Source organism: Echiichthys vipera (assembly GCF_963691815.1).
Source record: "Echiichthys vipera genome assembly, chromosome: 15".
Lineage (NCBI taxonomy): Eukaryota > Metazoa > Chordata > Actinopteri > Perciformes > Trachinidae > Echiichthys > Echiichthys vipera.
The window spans coordinates 5,624,248-5,650,155 of record NC_139840.1 but is presented as its reverse complement, the minus strand read 5'-3'; the positions used below and the strand labels follow the sequence as shown (position 1 = coordinate 5,650,155).

General features: G+C 42.4%; 1 protein-coding gene across 1 annotated transcript in view; it reads left to right on the top strand.

Moving 5' to 3' along the window:
* Nucleotides 1-23,796, top strand: part of LOC310958071 (contactin-associated protein-like 4) — a gene marked incomplete at both ends in the record, with an annotated part of 111,723 nt that extends 87,927 nt beyond the window's left edge. Inside the window, 8 exons of the mRNA XM_083928875.1 lie at nucleotides 1,993-2,211; nucleotides 8,954-9,193; nucleotides 12,230-12,454; nucleotides 13,769-13,902; nucleotides 16,727-16,814; nucleotides 20,476-20,694; nucleotides 21,680-21,751; nucleotides 23,600-23,796. Coding sequence (XP_083785001.1) covers nucleotides 1,993-2,211; nucleotides 8,954-9,193; nucleotides 12,230-12,454; nucleotides 13,769-13,902; nucleotides 16,727-16,814; nucleotides 20,476-20,694; nucleotides 21,680-21,751; nucleotides 23,600-23,796 — 1,394 coding nt within the window. The remainder of the gene's footprint in view (nucleotides 1-1,992; nucleotides 2,212-8,953; nucleotides 9,194-12,229; nucleotides 12,455-13,768; nucleotides 13,903-16,726; nucleotides 16,815-20,475; nucleotides 20,695-21,679; nucleotides 21,752-23,599) is intronic.
* Nucleotides 23,797-25,908: the final 2,112 nt, after the last annotated feature.

Genomic DNA, 25,908 nt, shown 5'->3' with positions numbered 1-25,908 from the left:
CGAAGTGAAACTATTCTGTTCCAGAAATAAGAAAAGCTAATCCTGAGTCCCATCGACATCTGAATTGAGAAAAATCCAGCCTTGGATCAGAGAATCTATCAGCACTATATTGTGTCACATGTCTATATGGATGGTCGATTCTTAAAAAACGATCTGATGTCCTTGTTTATTCAGTTCTTCTGTTCTTATCTGCCTTTTAGGAACACCATTTCCCATGAGCTCTATATGTCAGTGAGCAAAACATCACAGCTCCACACATGAAGCAAGTTAAGGAGTGAGTCGAGGGGTTGTGGTTACTTCAGACAATAATAACAGCAAGAGCAGAGATTACAGCTAGACAGTTGGAATTTTACAGATAAGGATGAAACCAAATACATGGGCTTTGACTTGCAGGTTTTTTGCAGGTGGGGGGGGGGCAGCTTAAGATGACACCTGGCGTGAGACGGGGTACACCCTGGACAGGACGCCAGACTATCTCAGGGCACATAGAGACAAACAGAGACAGACAACCATTCACACTTATGGACAATTTAGAGTCATTAATTAACCTAACAAATGCATGTCTTTTTACTGTGGGAGGAAGAAGAGAACCGTTTATGCTGAGGCAGGGGAAGCCACAGGGGGGTGCAGGGAAAAAACTGTAACAGGCTGCTGTGAAAAGTTGAGACGGACTCAACTTTTGGAGAAATGCAACCCAACGTCACACTGCAGTGGCCAGTACGATCGGACTTTTCACAGTGTGAGTCCCGCACAGTCAGCAGTAAATGTCCTACCTCTTTCACTGACAAGAGAATTAAAAACAAATGATCAGGGTAAAAAAAATGAAACGCAGGCACTTATCTGCCCAGCAGCTGAGTTTAACAGTTGTGTTTCCTACAACAAGCTCCAGCACAAAGCTCAGTCCCTCTGTCTCTTTTTCTGTCTCTCTGTGAAATGAAGCTGCCTTCAAGGGCAGTCGGAAATGTCAAAATCATAACAACGATCCGGAGGAAAACAATAATAACTGAAATATAAAGTCTACTTGTGTTACATTAGGGGTAAAAGAACACAACAGGACATCACACAGACGGGCCAGTGACACTCCCACCGCCGGACCACCCTGCAGATCTACCTGAGTCTGTGTGTATTCAGCCTAAAGCCCTGGGAGTCTCATTGTGAATTCAAACTAACTTTACTTGGTTACGTTAAGGCAATGTTGGTATGTTTGGCTGTGGTCGGGCAGTTTAGAGCGAGTCGGATGGATGTTCCAGCTTACCAATAGAACGGTTGATAATGACCTACTGAGCCATACTGCCTCATATATAAGTTAGTGACAAGTAACTCGTCTAACGCCCATTCAATCGGCTGCATTTCAACAGCTGCAGATGCTGTGCAAATGTAAGTTGATGTTGTCATCAGAGTAGTTCTGTGACTTGTGTATTTAATGCGGCTTTGCAAATGAAATTTCCTTCTTCCTTCTTAATGAAATTGAATTTGAAGAACCTCCACAACACCACGGACCCTCGATTCTGAATGATACAACTGCTGATATCAGGCGATTGGGATACATTTGCTTAAAACCACGTGACAGTCTGAATCTCCAGGTGTGAGATGATTTCATAGAACCAAACTTTTACTCGGAAAAAATATGTATCTCAATACAAATGTTAAAATGGTGTCAAATAGTTTACTGACCTGATGATTCGATTCAATTCAATTCAATTCAATTTTATCTATAGTGCCAAATCATAACAAAAGTTACGTCAGGACACTTTACAGAGTAGGTAAAGACCACACTCTGTGACTTATTTATGATTTACACAGACCCAACAATTCCCCCGTAGAGTACGTCGTACAGACCCAGCTCTATTTAACCATTCAGTCCTGATTAATACGTCTGTTTTGTTCATTCGTCCCCCCTATTTTATTTGCCATCTCCATCCTTTGCCATAAATCATGCCTTTACCTGCTCTGACTTCCTCTTTCATCTGTATCCTTTTCTTCTCCCATCAGCCTCCACTCAGGTGGTTTTCTCCTTCGATGTGGGTAACGGGCCTCTGGAGGTTCGCGTGGAGTCCAGCGTGCCGCTGAACGACAACCGGTGGCATCGAATCCGAGCCGAGCGGAACATCAAGGAGGCGTCGCTTCGATTGGATGAACTACCTGTCGCCACGCAGGAGGCTCCTGCTGACGGACACTTTCACCTGCAGCTCAACAGCCAGCTGTTCATAGGTGAGGATGACATACCTCTCTTTTATTTGTCTGAAGCATATCTCTTTATCCCTCCCACACACACAGGCACTTGTTTGGTGTACATATACAAATATACTGTATATACATAGTATATGTACTCATACAATATCTTCTTTGTTCTCCAGTTCTCTACAGTGTATTATGTTTTATTTGTTCATGTTGGTAAGAATTAATAGAATTATTACTTTATTAATCCCGCAAGGGGAAATTCAATTTTTTCACTCTGTTATTATTCAGGTTACACACACACACACACACACACACACACACACACACACACACACACACACACACACACACACACACAGGCCCGAAATACACACACATGCACAAACAGGACCTCTATACATGCAATTAATGGAGAGATGTCAGAGCAAGGGGACTGCCAATAGAACGGCGCCCCGAGCAGTTGGGGGTTTGGTGCCTTGCTCAACTGCCCCTCTGAAGTGCCCAGGAGATAAACTGGCATTTCTCCAGCCACCAGTCCACACTCCATTCATGGTCCACACAGGGACTCGAACCAGCGACATCGACGGTTCCCAGTCGAGTCACCTATGGACTGCTATGGCGTGTCCAGTTGTGGCAGATGTTCCTCTTTCATACTGCAATTTGCCATTGTTTGGCATATGTCTTCATTATTTCTGTATTTGTGATTGATGGGCCAACAACTCAGGCAGCAGTACTGTGTTTTGTGCACAACAATGAAGTCATGTTAAGTTGAATACCAATTAGAAGTATGTGCCAGTTTTGTTGGAGCTCTGACTCTCAGATTTGCAGGAACATAGTTGTGGTAACTTCAGGTAAAGATATGGATAGTATTCATCCATGTTTATTACTTATTGTTTGGCTTAACATAGGAGAAAAGGTAGAAAGTCCAACTCCTCTGCTTTGAAAATCATAGCAGTTTCACACATGTCAATGTAAATGTGTCAGATGCCAATCTGACACATTGATCCTCATCTGGAGGACTTTTACAGGATGTGTGTCCTCAGAAAATATCTCTACGCTTTCTCCTAATACCAATAACGTCATAATAAACTTTCTTCATATACAGTAGCACTTTTCTAAACAGTGTTACAAAGTGCTGCACAACACAAAACACAGTAAAACAGTGATCACATACAAAACAAATAAAACAACGGAAATAAAATTCACACAGAGACGAAACAAAAACGCATTATCTCTTCCTACAGAGTTCTACATCTTCTAAAAGGACAAGAACCCTTCTGTTTCAAAGTGCTAAATGCTGCTCAGCACCACTGAATATGAAAGTGCTGAGTCTTTGGTTTCTGACCGTGAACAATAACCATGTTTAATAAATAAAGCATGCATCAGGGAGCGGTAATGCATAGTGTAGTGTGTGTGAGCTAATACAAACATCAATAGTGCAGCCCTGTCTATCTCTACATCATCAGTTCAATACCACAATTGAATTCTCTGTGACCTCTAACTAGACTACAAGGGAAAAATAAAGAAAATCCATCATTTATTATCAGGTGTTATCACTCTGTAAATATTATATATGTCACTTCACATCAGTAGACACACAGTGTGGAGGGAAAATAAACAGGCAAACAGTGGTGAGATTGGATGAAGGCAGCAGCAGCAGCAGCAGCAGCAGGGAAATCAGGTGCATATTGATTGGCTGAGTAATCCGCTCTGAGGTCACCACCATCAGCCTGAACCTGTTGTTGTTTCCCAGTGAAGTCTCATAGATGTACGTGTTGGGATGGAAGTGTGCTGGTATTTACCCCCAGAATGGTCTGGTAATGGATGTTTGTAGTACAATGTTCTGACTTCTTGATTTGAGATGAGCAGCGACTTGAGAAGTACTGAAATATTAGCCTCATGAGACCTTCCTGAACCCGCGACCTCCATTGAATTTTACTCGCAGATCATTTTGGTAACGTGTGGCAGAGAAAATGTGTAAAAACAACATGGAGGCTTCCGCCGATGAGACGCGCGCAGCTATCAAGCTGTTGGAATATGGACCGGGCACTTGAAATCTGTTAAACAGACTCCAAATATCCTTTACTGACATGTTTGTTTACTTTCTGAGCTTTGCTTCAACGCTGTTAGCACGTCAACTGCTTCGTTGATCTGATTGGTTGATTTGGCCCGTATGTTGGTGATAGACAGATGGTTTATCCAATCAGCAACCAGTATTTTCCCTTGCCCCTTCCCAAAAAATCTCCAAATGAGAGTTCCCAGATGGATATGCTGAGCAAGTGCAAATCAATCCATCTGGAGCAGTCAGGTTACCGAAGTATAGCTGTTTGGAGAAACCAATAGGTTGTCATAGATTTAATCCATGTTGGTTTTTGAGGTTGTAATTTCCAACTGGGAACTCGGAAATTACAACTTCAGGGGATGTTCCAGTTTAAATTTCCAACTGGGAAACAACAACAAACAACAAATACAGCCTCACAGAGAATCAAGCTCTATACTGTTTCTTGTTTTCTCCAGTCCCGTCTCTCCCCCTCTCTCTCTCTCTCTCTCTCTCTCTCTCTCTCTCTCTCTCTCTCTCTCTCTCTCTCTCTCTCTCTCTCTCTCTCTCTCTCTCTCTGTCTCTCTGTCTCTCCGTATCTCCGAAGACAAAGAAGTTATTATTATTGTTCAAGCAAATGTCTTCATTTTTCGTGTTGTCTGGCAGTTGGCTTTGCAGGATTACTATGCACATATACAATATTTTACCGTGCACAGTTTATACATGAGCACAGAATCCCTCCCCGCAGACGTGCAGCGTTGTAAGACAAAGTATTGAGTTATTTGGATTCTCAAGCCTCAGCGTTGGCTTGTTTAAATGCATGAATCTCACCACACGCGTTGTATTTATGAGTCTCGATTTGTTAAGCAAACTGTTCCATTGTTTGAATTATAAACCGCTGCGTTGGTTTGTATAAATTCATAAGCCATATCTCAATATACACGGTGTATTTATGAGCCATAATCCTGCCCTGCTTTATAAGGCACTAAATCTCATTGTTTTGATTAATAAGCCTTGTTATTGCCTCGCACGGAGCTATAATCCACACCATTGTTCATTTTCACATTCCTTTATTGCTGTTTACTATAGGTGCTAAAAACCCATACACAGCAATTTTGAATGAGCTCAGAAAGCACTTCCTTTGTGAAGGTTGATAAGCAATTATTTTTGCCTTGTTTGGAGAGTTAAGTCTTAGTATATTTGTGCTGCATTGCTGTCGACGGACTGATGTTACACAGACACGCTGTTTACCCCTCTCTGCCGCTGTGTGTAGACGAAGCTCCCTCCTGTATGAGGATTTTGAGGATTCCCTTGATCTGCGCTTCATACATCCCTCAGCAAATCCAGCATTATTGACACCAGATCCCGTAGTATAGTGTAAGCTGTATCCTGACAAGTGAAGGTTAGCTGGTAAAATATTTAGAATGATGTTCTTCAGTTGTTTTCTTCTGGTCCTCTTTGCAGTGGCAAAAACTGTTTTGTTACATCGTTTATTTAAAACCCTGCTGTCTTGAGGTATTTCAGTATCACAAATTAGGTTAAGCTGGAAGCACCACGTCGTCTAGAGCGGAGGTTTGAACTGGGATTGACTGTCGGAAAACAATTGCCACCAGGCCATGAGGAATTAGCTGTGTTATTAATTATTAGAATTTAACTTCATAGTCTATTATATGTTTTTTTCATTTCAATTTCCCTGCATTCAGCACCATTTTCTATCATTTTCTAACCCATGCCATGGCTTTTGTATGAAGAAGAAGAAGAAGAAGAAGTACTTTATTTATCCCGGGGAAATTGTATTTTTTCACTCTTATTATTAATCATGTTACACACACAGGCCCGAAATACACACACATGCACAGAAAGGACCTATACATGCAATTAAGGAGAGATGTTAGAGCGAGGGGGCTGCCAGTGACCGGCGCCCCGAGCAGTTGGGGGTTCGGTGCCTTGCTCAACAGCACCTCGGCAGTGCCCAGGAGATGAACTGGCACCTCTCCAGCCACCAGTCCACGCTCCATACATGGTCCACACAGGGACTTGAACCAGCGACCCTACGGTTCCCAGCCAAGTCACCTATGGACTGAGGTGACTTGGCTGTACGTTGTGCGGATAAATAGGGTGAGAAATCGCCTGACCCAGGACGTATATGATTGCATGCAAGCAGCCTGGGAGTGCCCCCGCCTAACTCATTGTTGTAACGCATTGTCCAGATTAAATCTGTTTGTGGTGGATTAACGGTTGAGAGCATGTATAGATGCAATGTAGGCCTCCCTCCTATGAGGTATCATTTGATTTCAGCTTCTCAAACCCTTTATATCACAGTGGAATAGACACTGAAAAGATATCGTGTTTTATTATTTATACAGAAATCCACACTCTACTCGTCCTTGATGATTTGTCTGATCTCTATCTCACACACTCTACATCTCAGATTGTCCTTTACCTATATCAGACAATATTTCTTGATTTCATTTTGAGACTTTCATTCTCCTTTCCGAGCTGCAGCTGTACTCTCGAACGAGTGGTTGAATGGAATTTGGTTGGATTCATTTTTTCTACATTTTGCGTTCCAAGCGAGATGTTCAGGCTTGCAGGTGCATCGCCTTTGATGATCCCTTTTACACTAATTGTTCTCCACTCTGCATAGTATGTAGTATGTAGTAGTATACTATGCAGATTTCATGCTGAGACACTAGAGGCTGAACTGTTTGATATGAGGTCTTGGAGGTCTAACTTTGGTGCAAGGTCTGTGATGGACTCTGAGATCTGAATTCCTTGATTTAATCTTTGATCACCATGTCTTTACACTCTTTTAAGTGTTACCTGTAAGCAGTAGTCTCCATTTGATGTGAAGAGAGTGTAATCCATGATGGAGTTATAGGTCAAAACCCTCATCACACTGATACTATCCCTGTTAGGAGAGTTTGTTCTCTAATAACCTTTCCTTTCCTCTGTGTTGTTGCTTTGATTAGAGGTGGTGTTCCTCAAGGATCTGTCACTGATCCCTGCAGGAATCACGTTAAACCTTTCTAGCATGGCAGAATGCTTCCCTTGTTATTGCTAAAACATTGCAATGGAAAAGTTCTTGCAGAGAAGTGTTAGGTTTTTCCTATCCTCACTGTACAGCCTGTGTTTTGTTTTGATGACGCATGCGGCGGTGCGACACCGGCTGGTGTTGCCAGATTGGGTGTTTTTTCCGCTACATATTAAGGCCTGTTTACGGTCTGTTTAAGCCTGGGTTTTGCCTGGAAGGCTCTATAGAAATCTGGCGCCCTACTGAACGAAGCTAAACTGAGAGAGCGTGGCGTTCACAGACACTAGAATGAACACGTTCACAGTAATGTTCATCAGGCAGTAATACACTACGTTCAGTTCACGTTCGCCCAAAATATGAATGTGTTCATGAACTATCGTTAAATGAACGCACAACTCTGCCTACCAGAGTTAAGAGTTGACAGTATATACTGTATATTCTGGGTATCCTAGGGTGTTTGTTTATCACAAAGAAAATTCACAGGACATTTAAAAGATTTTGAGAGGGGACTACCTTTTCCAAAATTCCTGATCTGGCTCTTGTTCACACAGGATTTCTTGGCTAAGCTACACAAATGCAAGGGGTAGTGAATGTCTGCATGGATATTTTCCAAGTAGCAGTGCTATCATGGTTTTTAGATGTGGTGACTTGTGGGTAACAGTGTCAAATGACACTGATTAACTGTGTGAGCGTAGTTGAGTTAGGTCATATTATTGTGCATGTGAGAGCAGGCAGTGTGCCACACTTATGAATATTATTTAAATATTTCTTATTCCAGGCAGGTCAGTTTCTGTATTATTGTCATTTAAGGGTTCCTAGATCCTAATACCTATCTGTTGAACAATGACTTTCAGTAGACTTAATAAGAATTTTAAAAATAACTCTTTATTGTGTTGTATCAGAGGAAATGTTGAGGCGAGTTTCATACCCTGCGTTGCTTAGCTGGTTCAATAATTCATACGAGTCAAATCAAAGCAGAGAAAGGGGGCCTTGAGGAGAGTCTAACAGAGCTCAGTGATTTATGTTGTGAAAAGCTGCCGCTGCTGCTGCTGCTGCTGCTGCCGCCGCCTCTGCTTCTGAACAATAGGAAGTTGTCAGCTTCAAACTCTGAAAGCAATGAGCTGTCGAGTTTGTGTTCTGAACACCATAAGATTTTCAATCTGTGATCTTTGCTGGTGCAGAATGTTGGCATGTTTGAAGTGCGTGAACAAAAGGTGACCATGTTACATCGCAGGGAGACAATGTGCAACACTGAATGCACAGTTTGAGCTGTTGTAGCAATGATGTGAGCATGTCCTGTTAGACAGACAATCAGCCAGTGCAGCCAGCATGGTATTAGGCAGACGGACAGCTGATGAAAGTTATGTCCCCGCCTACAGCTTGTCGCCTGCTGTTTCATCGTTGTGTCTTTTCAATAGACGGGTGTTGACAGTTTGGAGCTTCTGGGGGTGCAGAGGCAACATGTGGATCCTCTGTAGATGACAGGAGGAGGAGAAAGACAAACATACAGACTTGTCAACACTCAGAGAAATGAGAGGAGGGCCAGGAAAATGAGTGTGCTGGTGCGTTAAAGTAGATCCTTTGCTACTCAGAGGAATATCCATCACCTCTTTGATCTAGGAGCTCTGGCTTTGATTCATCAGCTGAATGTCTAAAATGTAAATGTAATACCAAGTTATGCATTGTTCATATGTTTTCAGGAGGGACAGCGTCCAGGCAGAAGGGCTTTCGGGGCTGTATTCGCTCCCTGCAGCTGAACGGCGTCACCCTGGACCTGGAGGAGAGGGCGAAGATCACACCCGGGGTCCGACCCGGCTGCCCGGGTCACTGCAGCAGCTACGGCTCACTCTGCCAGAACCAGGGCCGCTGTGTGGAGAGAGCCAACGGCTTCCACTGTGACTGCGGCCTGTCAGCATACACTGGAGTCTTCTGCCATACAGGTACACACATTTAAAGACACACATGAGTAAAGTTTTCATGTGGCTGGTCAAGTAAGCAACTCTACCAGCTACATTAGCAGAAAACCTTATTATCATTTTGTTTTAAAGGGTGAATATGGAGAATGAGCAGAACAACGCCATCTAGTGTCTCTAGATCGTAGTCGCGACAACAAAACATAATTCCACCACCCAGGTTGCCATGTTCGTCAGACCCGGCCCAGTAGCCTAGAGGAGACCGGAGTCTGTTTGAGCCTGTTTGAACCCATCCCTTCCGGCAAATCGCACCTTAAAATTGTATTTTAATTGTATTGCAGAGGAGTTTGACTGACAGCTGTTTCCGGTACAGCTAAGTAAACAAACAAACAAGTTAGCTTACCAACCAAGGAGAAACGTAGCCATCTGGCCGTGCATTTTAATGCCGTAGAGTGAATGCTTGGCCTATATTGACTCTGGTTTTTGCCCGTCTCCGGTCACTCAGCTGCTGGGACAAATAACACCCCCTTCTCTTAGGCTCTGGAGCAGCTGCAGGATTGGCAAACTCCATTTCACCCAGTGCCAGCCTACAGTAGCTGCACCCAACAACAGACAACCCCGGCAATCTGCTATGCTGGCGGGTACAACGTAAACAGAACATGACAGCAAGTCATTGTGAAACCTGGAAAAGCAATACTTTCATTCTGTACTCAAAATGCCCCGTGGGTTGATTCTTTTTTCAAATATAGTTTTTAATAAAGATTCTACATATTCAACCTTTAATTAAAAGCAACATTCATTATTTTTTGCCACTTGAAGGCTGATGAACTCCACAACAAGCTAACAGCCCTGACATATCATCACCTTGTAAAGTTGTTAGACTAATGTTTCTTGTGTCTGTTTTCAAAAACATTAAACATTCATTTGGAGGTTTTTTTGTGCACCTGATAAACGTGAGTCCAATATTCATATTACCAAAAGTGTCACCTGAATACACAACTTCCACTGTGTGTTGTTTTTTGTTAGTTAGTGCCTTTCTCTTGCTCTTCCATTCCATCACAACCTCTCTAACCTTGTGCGTTAATTTGCTGAGCTTACTAATTGGCTCGCAGGCACCAACGCAATGCTCAACACAGTCTTGAATGAAGATTGACTTAAAGGTGTTGTATGTATTTAGCCATATTCTGTCCATCACCTTATGGATGGACAGCAGAGAAGTGGTTTGAGAAGACTATTTGGACTTTTTATTGATTTTATTAAGATGACCACAGCAAAGACAAGTACAAGTACAAAGTTTGTACAGCACAAAGATGGAAAAGTGTACTCAAAAGTTGGATTTCGGCTGGAGTATGCCTTCAGTGGTGCCACCTGCCTCAACCTCCCTCCAGAAGACTTGTCTAACCACTTCACATCATGCTGCACTGTGTCCCTCCACGCCTCCATCTCCTCCCTTTGCTTCACCTTTTCTGTAGTCGTCTCATAATACATCTCAAAGGTTAAAGCTGTTTTGATTTCTAGTTCCAGCTTATAGTTTCTTTAAGAGACAACTGAGCGAAGTATCAAACTTTTTCTCAGTAAATAGGATTTCTAATCTCCCTAATGGCAGCCTCCATATGTGGGTGTGTATCTTCTGTTGTGTAAAGGTTAAGGATCTATACTATTTCAGAGAATGCTTTACTGCACCGAACAGCCGTGCTTGGCTACCATAAGACATCCAAGGTTTAACGCACATAGTGTCAGTCTGTTGGTGGGTTAAAGTCATTTGTTCGATGTTAATAATGCGTCATCACATCGACCTTTATGCCTCTGTGTTTTTTAATAGCTTTATAAGTTCAGTCATTTCTACTTTTTGAAAAAAGACTTTTATCTACTCATGAGTTTGAGTTTGTTTTTGATGTCTTAATGAGTCACAGTGGCAAACTTTAATTTAAAAGTTTATCTCTGTTTCCTGTTGGAAAATGAAAGCAAGGTCTTGACAGTTAAGAAAGCTAAAGAATACTTGTTGTCTTTTTCCCCAACTCTCTGCAGATATTTTGAGAACATCTTTTAATTTTCTCGCTAACTAATCAGACATGCAGATATTTTCCAACGCCTCCCTTGGAAGTTACATAAAGTCTGAAAACTCTACACAGATAAAGTCTTTATACTGACTATGTAATGTATGCTACTGTGCTCTTGGTCATTTGTTCACTGTTAAAAAAACGTCTTGTGGAATGGAGAAAACTATATTTACAGAAGGGTTTCAAAGTTGAATTTTGTTCATGCAGGATAAAAAACTTAATGATGGTGGTGCATGACATTCTCTAACACTAAATAATGCTGAAACACCACAAAAAAGGTTAATTAATTAATACATTTTGATTATAAAGTAATGGCATCACCAGACTAATTAGCAAATGTACTCTGGAACCTGTAAATGTGTGGAATGTACAGAAAGTACAAAAGAAAATGGCTATAGTTGTTAGTCATTGTGGTGCCAACACATGTCATGTCAACTTACCAGAAGGAGATTGGCCCCAACTCCAGAAATGGTGTTGGTTGCAGAGAGTGGAGCGGAGGGACCATCAGCCCACTGATCAGCTCATTTTCTCTAACCAGTGTATCATGAAAGCATGGCAGAGTTAGCCAACCTTCCGCTAATTAGCTAGCTAGCTTGCTAATTCCACCATGCTTTAACGCTACACTGGTTACAGGAAATGAGCTGAACAAAGTTGTCACTCATCAGTTGATAGCAATGTGCTTTCCTACACTATGGCAAGAGTGTGTAGACGACACATTAACTTAAACTTAACTTATTAAATTTGACTTATTTAGCGTTAATGTTACTGCAAAACCTCACCTACGATCTTGAGACACTAGATGGCGGTGTTCTGCTCGTTCTCCATATTTAACCTTTTATATGGAAGATTACAAAGGCAAAAGTAAAAATGGCCACCGCTGATTATCCTGCTACTTTGATTTAAATGATAATTTCCTTTCTACTCCTTCTATGATATCAACAGTCAGTGACACAGCTAAACGTCCACATACATCAACCACAAATCAGATTTTTTCTTCCTCCAGAGGTGTCGGCCAGCTTCAAGTCAGGGACGTCCGTCAGCTACACCTTCAAGGAGCCGTACAAGTTGAGCAGGAACAGCAGCACCCTGCCGTCCTCCATCTACTCTGACATGACGCTGAGAGGAGAGAACGTCTCCCTGAGCTTCAGGACCCACCAGAGTCCGGCTCTGCTGCTCTACGTCAGCTCCTACCACAGAGAGCACCTGGCCCTGCTCATCAACAAGCACGGTGAGGAGGCTTTATTCAAACTTAATAAGACGTTGTACTAAAGTGTCTTGCTCATTTCTTCATCTTCAGTCATTTTTCTTCTCTCCTCTTGTTTTTATTCTCGGTTTTCAAACCCAAATAACAACTCTATTCCAGACTTTTCCTTTCCACCTCTCTTCGTCTTCCTCCCTCAACGTTTTACCTCTCCACCCCTCGTCCTCAGATCTGTCAGGTTTTTCCCTCCCTGGATTTACCCCGTCAGCCTCGACTGCCCTTTAATCTGTCCAGCCAGTGTCCAGCTAGTATGTTTAGTATCAGGCTGAAAAAGTATCCCCTGGTCGTATCACTGAGACCTGATGAGCGATGCTGAGGGAATAGAACTTTTGTGGGCTATGAATGGATGGCAGCTCAGTGTGCTGCTGACTAAAACAGCAGAACACTTGCGGATGTGTTTTATAAAGTTCTGTATAAACTTTTTGTGTAATTTGGCTTTTAAGAGTAATATGAGGCACTTTGAATTTAAAATTACATTTTTAGCATCCGAGAGTCTAATAAAATGGGCACTTTGCTGCCAGATTAGATGTAAATGGATTTTTTTCTGACTTTAATGACTCAGAAAAAGCTGATGGACAGCCGGGCATTAAGGTTTTATGCTGACCGTGGAGTCGTCAGGTAAATGCACTTAAACTGAAGTGTCCAATTAAATCCCTGAGAGCTTTCTCTTATTTGCACTAAGATGGTTCATTTTGTTTCACCCTCGACTGCAATTACACCTCCTCAAGCCAAACACAACCTCCCTCGGCATCTTTTCAAGAATGAATGCATTAGCAGAGCAGCAGCAGGTTCCTACTGTTACTAATTATTTCTCCACAGTCGTCTTTATTATGGTTATTCACATTAATATAATACATGCTGTAAAAAGAAATACTTTGAAGGACAAACTTTACCTCCTTATCCCTCTCTTCTGTTAAATATTCACTTACGGTTCTTAATATTAGGAGAATTAATTTGATTTAATCAGATTAGTCCTGTTATTGATATGGAATTAGTCTTTATCCTCTTAATATTGAAGTCTTAATTAATAGAGCAGCCGCTTCTTTAAAATCTTCACATTCATCTTTGAAGGATTAAATTTGTGTTTATCCTGTTAGCCGAGACATTTCAAGGCCATTTGTAGGAAAACAACAAGACACCAACTAAGTCGCACATTCTGAAACGATGATCATATTTCACTTGAAAATCTCTTACTCTGAAATTCAATCTTTGAAGGTTATTTCCTTTTTTGTGAGACCTATAATGTCATCCCATGGTTTGATGTGTGCGTTGTGTGTGTAGATAAACTGGAGGTGAGATACAAGCTGGACAGCAGTGGCGATGCTGAAGTGCTGAGGAGCAGAGTGAAGAGCCTGGCCAACGGACAACTGCACTCTGTTACCATCAGGAGACTGACCGACTCTGTGTCCGTGCAGGTAAAACCATCTCATCCGTTCATCTAATCCCTGTCGCTAACATTTTAGCAAACAATAGCCTACGTACATATCCAGCAGAAACAGAGCAACATGAGAATCCCCTTGGAGTTTGGATTTCTGGCCGTCTAACAAATGTAGGTCAAATATTTACTCTACTGCTCAAAATGTTCCACTTTCTACAACAGCTACACACCAGCTTTGTCTGCTATTTGACACTGGGCACTACAGCTTCATCTTCAACCGCTTATCCCTGTCGGGGTCGCGGGGGGCTGGAGCCAATCCCAGCTGACATGGGGTGTGAGGCAGGGTACACCCTGGACAGGACGCCAGTCTGTCGCAGGGCACATAGAGATGAACAGAGACAGACAACCATTCACACCTACGGGCAATTTAGAGTCATCAATGAACCGAACACGAGCATGTCTTTGGACTGTGGGAGGAAACCGGAGAACCGTTCACCAAATACTAGGGATGAAACAATGCATCGTGACACAAAATCGGTACAAACGATTGACGATTCGCACCGGTTGACAGAAAAAATGAATCATGAATGCGTGAGAAGTAGAATATGTTTTTTTCCCCTTTTTTTTTTAGAAAGAGGTTATGTTATCATAAAGAAAGTCACTGGTTGGTGATTAATTTGTTCAACGGCAAGTCACGTGACTTAGGTCATTGCGTAGGTACGCTACAGGGCACAGAACAAGGGCAGACATGGCTACAGTAGGCAACAACTTTGAAGTTGAGGATGCACCGAGCGGTTTGAAATCATCCGTGTGGCGCAATTTTGGATTTCCCGTATACACAGATACAACCGGTGAGAAATGGACAGACAAAACCAAAACAGCATGTAAATATTGCAAGAGACTGCTAACATATACCGGCAAGATGCAGCAGCACATTAGCCGGCACCACAGTGAGAAGCAAAGTAACGTTACGCCACCGACTGAGCGAAACTAAGGGGCAAACCACCCTAACGAGAGGCTTTGCATCTTCTCTCCCCCATAACAACGCAAGAGCGCCAGAAATTACCAGGGCAAAGGTTAATTTATTGGTAAGATTTGAGGCCATTTTCCGTCGGGCTTTCGGCTGTTGCTGAACACGCTGGGGCTGAGATACCGCATCCCGTCACGACAGCTCTTTAGTCAGGTGATGGTGCCAAAACTCTACCAGGAGGTGAGAGCTCATGTGGTTAGGGTTCTCCGGAGGGTTGATACTGTGTCTATCACAACTGACGATGTCCTTCAAGAAAATCAACCAATGGGCCACGTTTCGTGTCTCAAATACCGTTGCGGTCGATTGTGAATCGGCATTGCCCGGTATGCCAGATGGCCGGTCCAGCCATGCCTGCTGGCAATCGGCCTAAACACAACGGAGTGGGGAACACAATGGAGACATAAATGGAAGTGGCCACCACACAACCCTTCACAAATCACCTCAACGTCTGTTTTGGTGTGAGGTGATCAGTTAGTTGCTGGGGATCGGTAAAGTCTCCGGATCAGTTCAGAACAACGGGGTGAAAAACTTGGAAAATGCTCCAGTGGATGTTTATTCTTCAAGGTCACTGATTCGCTCATTTAGCTGTCAATCAAAAAAGGATTCCGCCTCAGACAGCTCATCCAATCATCATGCAGAAGCAGAGCTCGGCAAAAGATGAAGCTGTCTAGCGCCGATTTAGTCAATGAAATGTACACACAGCAGTACATGTTTCACCACTTTTTTTATTTTGTGACATTTTAGGGGCAGCTGAGCTTCCCTTGCAGTCTTAGAGCAATCACCACTGAGTTATACGCAGATATAAGGACATATTATGTGTTTATTAATCTTCATTATTTGATGGAAATTATAATATTTTATATTATTGCAACTGTGTTTTACTATATTGTCATAAATCTGTTTAGATTGCAGCCTCTACTTATGGGTGCACACTTAAAGTCAGTTGGCAAATACATTAATAAACACTTATATCAGCTTTCACCTATATTATAGTGTGTATTAAATATTTATATTCTGCTTTCAATGCAAAATAGGGGAACAACATTAATCTTTATGGGCTTCAAGTTTTCTTTTGAGTTGCACACACTGTTCACACACTGTATTGGACTATAAGTGTTGCTGCTGCTGATGGCCTGGTTGACATTTTTTTCATGTTTGCCAAATAAGGCCGCGATCTCAAGGGCAAAGACAATGACACATGTACAGATGCACACACAGGCAGTCACATCTACTCGCAGCATTGTACCAATGTACAATATTATGATATTCATCTATATGATAAAGCACTTTCTGTCCTAGATGCAGCTAGGGACAGACTCCACATTAAAACAGCTCCAGATGAAATATGAAGCATTGTAATCATATCATGATCTTCTGAACGTCGTATCTTGTTAACAGCAGCATCAGATGATATATGAGGTTAACTCCATCTAAGCAGGAGCCTGAGTGACTGTATAATTATCAACAGCCAGAGATGAAATACAAGGTGACCTCATCTTGCATGGGTGCAGCCTCCTGATTCACTGTGTTGTGAGGCTTCAGTGAAATATGAGCTGCATCACATGTTATCAGTTCCCATCGTACTGAGTCATTATATCTTTAGGACCATACTCTAGTCTAAAGTCATATGGTGACAGTTTAGTTCACAGTTTACTGCCAACACATCTACATAAAATTGGGTGTTTTGGTCCCCACAACATAAATCTTGATATTTATGGAGCTCCCCACGGGTTGAACCATTCCCTTCTTGAACTCACCACCAGCTTTTTCTCATCTAACCAAAGTGAGAAATTCTCAAATGTGAATTTAGGAAAAAACTCTCTCCTTTCAGATCGACCAAAACGCCAGAGAGGAATTTAATCTGACATCTGATGAAGAATTCAACGGCATCAAGTCACTGGTGTTGGGCAGAGTGCACGGTAAGTGAGGAGGCAGTAAAAACAGAGGCATGGCGTTTTTGAGTTAGAGTAACGGAGCACTCACACACATTTGAATAACAGCCTCAAGATGTTTAACCTCAGCTGACACACGGTTTAGGAATACTCAAAGAAACAAATGTAGCTTTAGCTGTTTGCACCAAATGGAAAATTACTCAAGTTATCTGTAAAAGGTGTCTGAGGAATTGTACTAAAATTGTATTTAATTTCAGAAGAGTTCAGTTTATCAGTGCCATTCAGGAGGTCATGTAGTTTCTGTTATCTGCATCAAAAGTGTGATTTCTTTAGAAAGGCATGTTTCTTCCTTGTAGATGACTAAATATTATAAGGTTAGCAACTACAAAACATAAGCTAAGTGTGTTGTTGATAATACACTCACCGGCCACTTTATTAGGTGCACAAATTTCTGAACAGCCAAACACGTGGCAGCAACCACATGCATTTAGACATGTAGACATGGTGAAGAGGCTGTGCTGCAGTTCACAGCAGCATCAGAACGTTAAAGAAAGGTGATTGAAGTGACTTTGAACGTGGTATGGTTGTTGGTGCCACACGGGCTGGTCTGAGTATTCCAGAAACTGCTGATCTACTGGGATTTTAACTCACAACCATCTCTAGGGTTTTTACAGAGCATGGTCCCAAAAAGAGAGAAAAGATCCAGTGAGCGGCAGTTCTGTGGGCGCAAATGCCTCGTTTTAGCCAGAGGTCAGAGGAGAATGGCCAGACTGGTTGGAGCTGATATAAAGGCAACAGTCCACTGGTTCCAACAGAGGACTGCAGGAGAGCATCTGTGAACACACAACACCATCTACTTTCTAGCAGTAGAAAGAAGGTTGGGTTCCTGGGTTCTTAGGTTCCTGGGTTCGTAGGTTCCTGGGTTCAGGACGGCCAAACTGAGTTGTAGATCATAATTTCACAAAGCTCTGCAAGGCTCCAGGTCCAGCCGTCCTTTCTGAGGCTGACTCAAAAATAGGCCTATAGCTGAACTTCGCCAATGTGTTTTGCCATCTTGATGCGCCGTTCTTTTACTGGTCAACTTCCGGTGGGAGCTAGAATGTAGTCACCAAAAGTCTCAAGGATAACGCAAGCATCAGTGGGCAGGGCAAGGCCAGATCAAGAGTAGATGTACTTCTAGAATCTAGCCCCTTCTCTGAGGGTTTTTTTTTTTTACTTCAAATGTTGAAAAACAATGTTAGTAAAATATTAATCATAGCAAACTCAATTATACATACTTTTAAACATGTCTGTGGTAGGACTTAGAATAAGTCAAAACAACTAAATGTACAATAATACAAAATCCATGTGGCATGGCATACATGCACACTAAATGTCTTATGAAGTAACTAATACAAATTCACCAAGATTTTTTGTCTTTTTGGATGCACAGCTCCAGCGTGTTGTAACTCAGCTCAGTGCGTTTTAACCCCGTCATGTCAGCGTGTGACCGATCTTCCTCTCTGTCAAACCAGAGGAAGCAGAGAGTCAGATCAGAATCTGAAAAGCTGCAGGAAAGTGGATTTTCTGTCGTTTTCCTGACAACGCTGTCATCCATCAGCCTAACTAATGGACCCGGAAGGAATACAGAGAGACAGAGAGGGGGAGAGAGGTGATGGAGTGAAGAGAGAGGAGCTTACAGGCTACAGTAATGTTTCCTGCTGCTCTCATCAACATGCAGATGTGTGCTGATAAGAGCCACTGTCACCTCTCAGTCATCTCAACAGGCACTGATGCAGCTGGTTACGGGGGTAATGTAGGCTTTCACAGCTGCTGTTTACACTGCTCAAGGAGAGCTGGTGAATGATGACGAAACTTACGTTCATTAAATGAACGGATAGAGGTGAGACAGCACATCTGTCTTTAGGAGTGATGGATGCAGACTGAAATCAGAATCGCTGATGATCTGTCTGCTGTAATGAGGGTGTGTGTGTGTGTGTGTGTGCTAATCATTACAGTCAATGTGCTGCCACTGTTGTCCTGCTCTGATAACAGGGAATTGTGAAGCAGAGTCAATGAACCTGTCAGTGTGTGTAGTGATTTTCATTCAGCGAGTCATCCTGCTGGCTTAGAGAGGCTACATGCTCTAAATGAAAGTATAAAAGTTCAACCAATTGTACAGCGACAGTGTTTTCAGCCGGTAACGTCTTTGCCTCTGTGATCAATCTCCTGATCCACTCCCTTCGTTGTTGATGTTGTAGGGTGTCGACGCAAATGTAAATGAAGTGTGTGGTCTGGTCAAGAGAGAGAGAGGTGGATGTGTTCAGAGTAAATTAACTTGCCTTTCTAGTCTTCTGACTACTCGAGGCGCTTTCACACTAGTCACATTCATCCATTCACACAGACATTCACACTGATGGCAGTGGACTAATCTAACCATTCACACCACATTTACACACCCATGCGCAGCACGGGGAGCAATTCGGGGTTCAGTGTCTTGCCCAAGGACACGTCGACATGTGGACCGGGGGGAGATGGGGATCGAACCACCAACCTCTCGAACAGAGGACGAGCCACTCTTCCACCAAGCCACAGCTGCCTGGGGATCGAACCGTTAAGAGCAGCTTCCTAGACTTCCTTTATGAGAGATACAGGTTCTCATCAGAGGGTTATTGCTATTTGATCATCCTTGTTGGACCTTTTTTTGCTGAAAACGTATTCACTAAAGGTTATGGAGTAATGGCCTGTATGGTGTATTACAACTTTGCATTCCCTCAAAAATATAAAATTAAGCAGGTTGGACATTTTTGCATTTTCAAATCATCGTCACTCTAATGGCATTTGGCATAGTTATTTTTGACAATATGCCGAATCTTTTCACTTACAGATTTACACGATCTGCTATATATTTTTTTGCCAGCAGGCCTTTATAATGATTAGAATGATCTGCTCCTCTTTAGTGAAATTTGCAGCCCTTGATCTATTCAAAGGGTGAGTCAAATGACACGACACGCGTCCCTTTTATGAGAATGTGCATTGAAACTAAAGTGGGAACCCTGGCTTGACAAATGAACTCTACAGTGAGCTTTGTGGTACCGTTTAACTCTGATTGCCAGTTTCACGTTTGTCGATCCAGGTTATCCAAAGCAACCCTGGGTATGTTCAGCATGCTTCGTAGTACACCCCTCAGGGTTATAATAATAAGCAAAAATAAAAATAGGCAGTGAAAAATAGTTTTAGTAAACTGAAACTAATTAAGAACTAAAACCTTCAAGAACAAATACAATCAATTTAAACTATATTGCTAGGTTAAAAATCTAATAAAAAAGACCAGACCTGAGGTTGCAGGTGCTGGCAGACCCATTATTTGTTACCTTTGACAGACCAGGCCAGCTGTTTCCCCTGTTTCCAGTCTTTATGCTAAGCTAAAGTAGTAGTATCAATCTTCTCTTCTGCCTCTCGGCAAGACAGTGATTAAGCGTATTTCCAAAAAGGTTGAGCTAATCTTTTAAAGAAATTGTGACATGATTCAAGAAAACCATACAAAAAAAGGGTTTTATGGGAAACAATTGACAACCACTGTCGTTTCAATAAAAGGACTCCTTTCAGAGCTTGTTTTTTTTTCTTATTTTTAATAAACAAAAGTTATCTCGTCAGGAACCTTCTGGATGACTTTATTATTTCAAGCTTCTCATTCTTCTCTCTCCAGAGTCCGATGATTTGGATCCAGACCTGGCCCGGTTGGCGTCCCTCGGTTTTACCGGTTGTCTCTCGGTGGTTCACTTTAACTCCATCAGCCCTCTGAAAGCTGCTTTGCTCCACCCGGACACCAGCCCTGTCATCATCACGGGACCTTTAGTCCAGTCCAACTGTGGCTCCTCGACTTCAGCCAATCCCTACGCAGCAGAGAACACACACCACCTGTCAGGTACGAGGGGAGGAGTCACGTTTGTAGGTTATGTAGCATTTGGAGGAGATCTGTTTTGTTTTTAAAAGCTCCTAAGGAATTCATTATTTGGCTTCAGCTAGTGCATTGGGGAGAGTGGATACTGTCTAGGTTCAGTTTTCTGTCTTCCACCACAGCACAAGGGCCCACAGCCAGTCTGTCCTCCATGACTTTTCTTTCTTATTTTTTGAACTGCTGTCTGTGCTGGTCCGAAGTGTTCTTGCCCTTAAGGCCATGATCAAGGCTGGATTACCAACCAGGCAAAGCCGGTAACTGCCCCTGGGCGGAAGACACCCAGGGGTCCCACAAGTTTGTTTGTGTTTCTGGAATAACCTATGGGAACATTGGCTTTTTGTTTAGGGGACCAAAGAGATTCCCAACCTTTTCAGTTTGCAGTTGAAATTACAAAAAAAGTGTATGCTTTAGTAAATAAATAATAGTATGTTGGCTAAAAGGCTAACAAAAACACCATTAGATGTTGCACTGTGCCCCTAAAAATAACGCATGCATAGAAACCTGTGTGCTATTTATCCCCTCCTCTGTTTCTGTGTGCAGGAGCTGCTATTTCAAACTGTGTAATGGGCTCATTAAGTATGAACACCTCATTGATGAGACTCATGACAATGTGCTTGATGAGATAATTAATTTGGACCCCAGAGGGAAGTTTCCAGTGTCTTTTCCTCTGGTCTCGCTTTTATCTAGCTTCATGTTGCTTTAATAGATGCCTTTGGAGAGCTGATGCTTTATTCCCTGCCCGCCCTGAATGATGATACTGTGATCTCTAAATTTCTTTCTTTTCTATTCTAAGCTGTTTATTTTATGCTCCTCTCTTTTTGTATCATATTTTCTCTTCACCTCTTCTTTACATCATTTGTGCTTTGCTGTTGTTCTTCTCAGCATCTTCTAATTTTTGGTGCCTTCTTTTATTCTCTTCCATCTTCCCTTTCTCTGCCTTTCTCTGCTGCAGATCAGTCTGGTTCAGTGGGTTCAGGTCTACCTTTAGTCAATGCCATGAGGACTGACTCGGCTCTGATCGGAGGTACTGAACTACTTCACCATGTTTAACTGTTCTCTGTCAGAGATTACACTCAATATTTCATTGATTTGCGATATTCTGTTGAAAGTCAGCAAAGGTGATGTGATGATGAAAAATGTTCTGCCCAGCATGTAGATAGAAAAAGGGAGAGTCAAAAGTAATTTAAAAGTGTCCATTAAATCTCTGCGACTATGTGTCAGTGCACAAAGGACGGCTAATTTCACAAATTAAACCGCCACTGAAATGACTTGCTGATGGAGAAACTTTCACACCGTTATCTTCAAATGCAAACCAAAGTAATATAGGGCGGAATTGATTCCAGCTGTATATTGAAATTGCAATTAAATCAAACTTTCCCCGAGTAATGAAATGTGCAGCCAAGTCCAAATATGTGAAATGCTGTTCATCGTGCGTTGAAGTTAAATTAGAAGAGCAAACCAGACTATAGGGCAAAAGAGCTCATGTACCCAGGGGAGGCGAGGATGGGCAGGAATCATCACAGTAGTTTCACAAAACTCCATGACCACTGGGGTAGTTTTACTTTGCAGCACGTCAGCCGGCGACCAACGAGACTTTCCTGGATTCAGAGAGATGAAGACACATCAAAATGCCACAGCTCTGCTCAGGTGGTTGCCAGCAGTGGTTAATTATAATATATTCACATAAAAGTAGCGATACCACAGCATAAAAATGAGGTCTGGGTATCATTTCAAGATTCCAACACCAGTACCGTTTCCCCTTGTTTTCTATGTCTCCACCTGTTAAATGCACAGGATACAACATGAAAATATGACCGCTTCTAAGTTGTTGGAATGGACTTTTTTATTGATCTTCACTGGTGTTTTTCTCGCCTGGAAACCAGACAAATTTGCCAAGATCATGTTTCGTTTGCTCTGGTAGGTACATCTGGCCCCTCTCTCGTTCAGGCAGAATCCCAGCCGACCCTGGGGAAGCCAATCACAGCTGTTTATCTAATGTGGGGCGGGTTAAAGACGATGTCTGACAAAGGAGCGTCATACTTTCTAATGTAACTGGTGTTCTCTGCAGTGTTCTCTGTGTCCACTGCAGTTTACCGGGCTCATGAACTATGCAGCACTGATCAAGTAATAATCAATAATATGTTAACGTATTGTCTATTGTTTTTCGGCTTCAAAATGAACAAAGAACCGCCTCAACTTGCATGTTTCGCTCAGCACTGCGTCGTTTCGTTGCTCTGATGGTTATAGGTCTATCTAATTGAAAATCAACCAAAAGGTTCCAGACTAATAAGTACACTAATTATAGTAATATTGGTAGCGACTAGCGATGCCATGCTAGCCTTTATCTACTGCTTACAGCACGGGTCAGCAACCTTGGGCATGGGTGCCACCATCGGCACGTGGGCAGCTTCACCAATGGCACACTAGCAACAAGTGCACAAGAAATGTTTCTTTCAAAGCCATTGGCTGGTGCAGTAATGATGTCCAAATGAAGCATTTCTTTATTGTATGAAGTGACTTGATGGAGCTCTTGGTTTAAAGAGGCCCTATTATGCTAGTTCTCAGGGTGATTTTTTCAGATCAACTACAAAAGCTTTACTTGCTTCGAACTTTAAAAACCACATATCATATTTATCATATTATCCATTGCTGCAGCACTCATTGATATGGCCCACTGACGAACAAGAAAATGTAAAAATGTGACTTCATGTAAAAAAAAGATTGCAGACTCCTGGCTTACAGTAAACACAACACATAGCTACCTGTGCTAACATTTATATCAATCTTCTCATCCCACTCCTAGCGAGAAGTCTAATAAATATATTTCCCAACCTGCTTGGGTATGTCAGAGTAAATGTCGTCTACCTTGCAGGTGTGATAGCAGTGGTGATCTTTGTGATTGTGACCGCTCTGGCGATAACTGCCAGATTCCTCTACCGGAGAAAAGAGACGTATCGAAACCAGGAAGTGAAGGAGGTCAAACGGGAAAACAGCCCAGATTTCCCTTTCAACAACCAGACTGACCCTCAGAACGTCTCCGCTGAAAACCCAAAGGAGTATTTCATTTAACTGCAGGCCTGATGACCTGATGAACTGGTGGTTGCGGACAGCGGAGTCCTGCCACGCTTCAGGACTTTACACTGCACTCAGCCACTCATGCTATGCTGAAGGCTATGGTTCCACAGAATGTGGAAAGCAAAAAAGGAACGATGCACAGTCTTGTCTTTTACTGTATATAGTTTACTGGACTTATCTTTTCTTTGTAAATATAAGAAAAAAATGTAAATGTGGAAGTGATGTCTACAGCTAACTAAAGATACTGTCATATCGAAAGGTTGTAATTACTCTTTTGTGAAAAAGACTTTTGTTGTTACGACTTAGAGTATTCAGACAACTTTATTTCAGTGAATCAGGATGCCTGGAGTCTGGCACTGGAGTCGTTTGGCTGAAGCAGTGCTCTGTTAGGATAATGATGATGTCGGTGGAAATGTTTGACCCATAATTAGGCCCTAAGGAGGTGTAAGTCTTCTTTAAGAGCTGGTGTTTGGTGTGTGTGTGTGTGTGTGTGCAGTCTTTAGAGGCAGTAGAGCCTCAAAGCCCCTTTAAAGGGAAACCTGCGTACACATGTGCAAGAATTGCCGAGTCCTCGAAGCCTGCAAACACGCACCAAATATCAGGACATTGTTTGATGATTTTCTAAACCCAGTCAATGTGTTCTTCTTCAAATTGAACATACTCCGATCATCGCATTGAGCACATTTGTTTTGTTTGAGGAATGGTACACTACAGTCTGATAGCCACTGGACGAGAGACTTGGAGATTTTTTTCTACAGTAGGGATTAATTTTTTACTTTCTTACTATTTTCTTTTTCTTCTTATGATTATTTATTTCCTCTCATATTCTTTCCATTGTAACGTGAAAGCAAAACAATTGCAGGGTACAAAAATACATCCATGAGCACTTGTTTTTTCTGTAGCTCGCACAGGTTGTTCACTCTATCATAAAAGTTTTCTCCTCCCTGCTGTAAGCCGCCTGCTGGGAGCTTCCTCTCCCAGCTCTCTAAATGTCTCTGAAGAGGAAAGCTTTTAACTCTGACAGCAGCACTCTATAACACAGTGGCTGCCTGTCACCTCGTGCACTGCACACAGAGACGGATAATGTGATTTCGAAATGCTAATCTGCCTGTGTGTGACAGGTGGATTTTGACTCGATGAAAAGCAGAGAGATGATCACAACTAGACGGAAAGAGAATCCAAGAGGTAGCGTCAAACAGACACGGATATAATGAAAACAGCCTGACACTACCGCTTGAAAATGAGGCAAATCCCCCCATCTGTTAATTCAACTCATGTGTAAAGAGTGCTGGATGAGAAGCAGAGAGAGGATCGACAGCAGCTGTTTATCAAACACACACCACCATCTCTCTCCGAGACCCCAAAGCGCTGATGGGATTTTAATGGCAAAAGTTGCTAAAACTTCAAAGTGCATTATTCATCTCTTTGTTTGTGTCTGTTCCCCAACCCACAACAGCTGAAACCACACATTGTTGTCTTTGCCACATCCTTGAGTTCATTGTACGGTGCAGAGCGGCGGCGGCGGCGGCAACGACTGTCCTCCACCCTGCAGCACAACTGACTGCAGTGCAGCACTTGATTGCTGAGAGAAACTCAACAGGTAACCTTGATAGCCAGATAATCCTGCAGACTGAGCGCAGCTGGAGGAGGCTGCATAAGAAGTGTTTATCGAGATCCAGAGACGGACATTTGAACTTTTCTGATGTACGCGGTGACATGTGCAAAAAGAGCAAGAAACGTGTTTGACCTTCACCCTCAGTATGGTGTCACTACGACCTTTCGGTTATGTCAAAGGATTTTAATCAGAACGTAAATACCACAACAGTTTTACATTTGCATGTGCTTGGCCAATGTGAACACCACGAGATATCAGTTTGTCCTTTGGCAGGCAGAGATGTATCATGACCGACTGACAGATCTGCCTCGTTTGTGATTGGTGCAATATAAAACATTACGATAACTCCTTGATATATTTGTCCCCTTTCTCCCCTACAACATCCTGGTGCTGTGAATACTCTCTAGGCCACCAAATGGGATTTAATCTGCTCCTGAAAATAGTCTCCAACAAATACTTTGTTTACTTCTGTTTCAGGCAATGATTGAGAC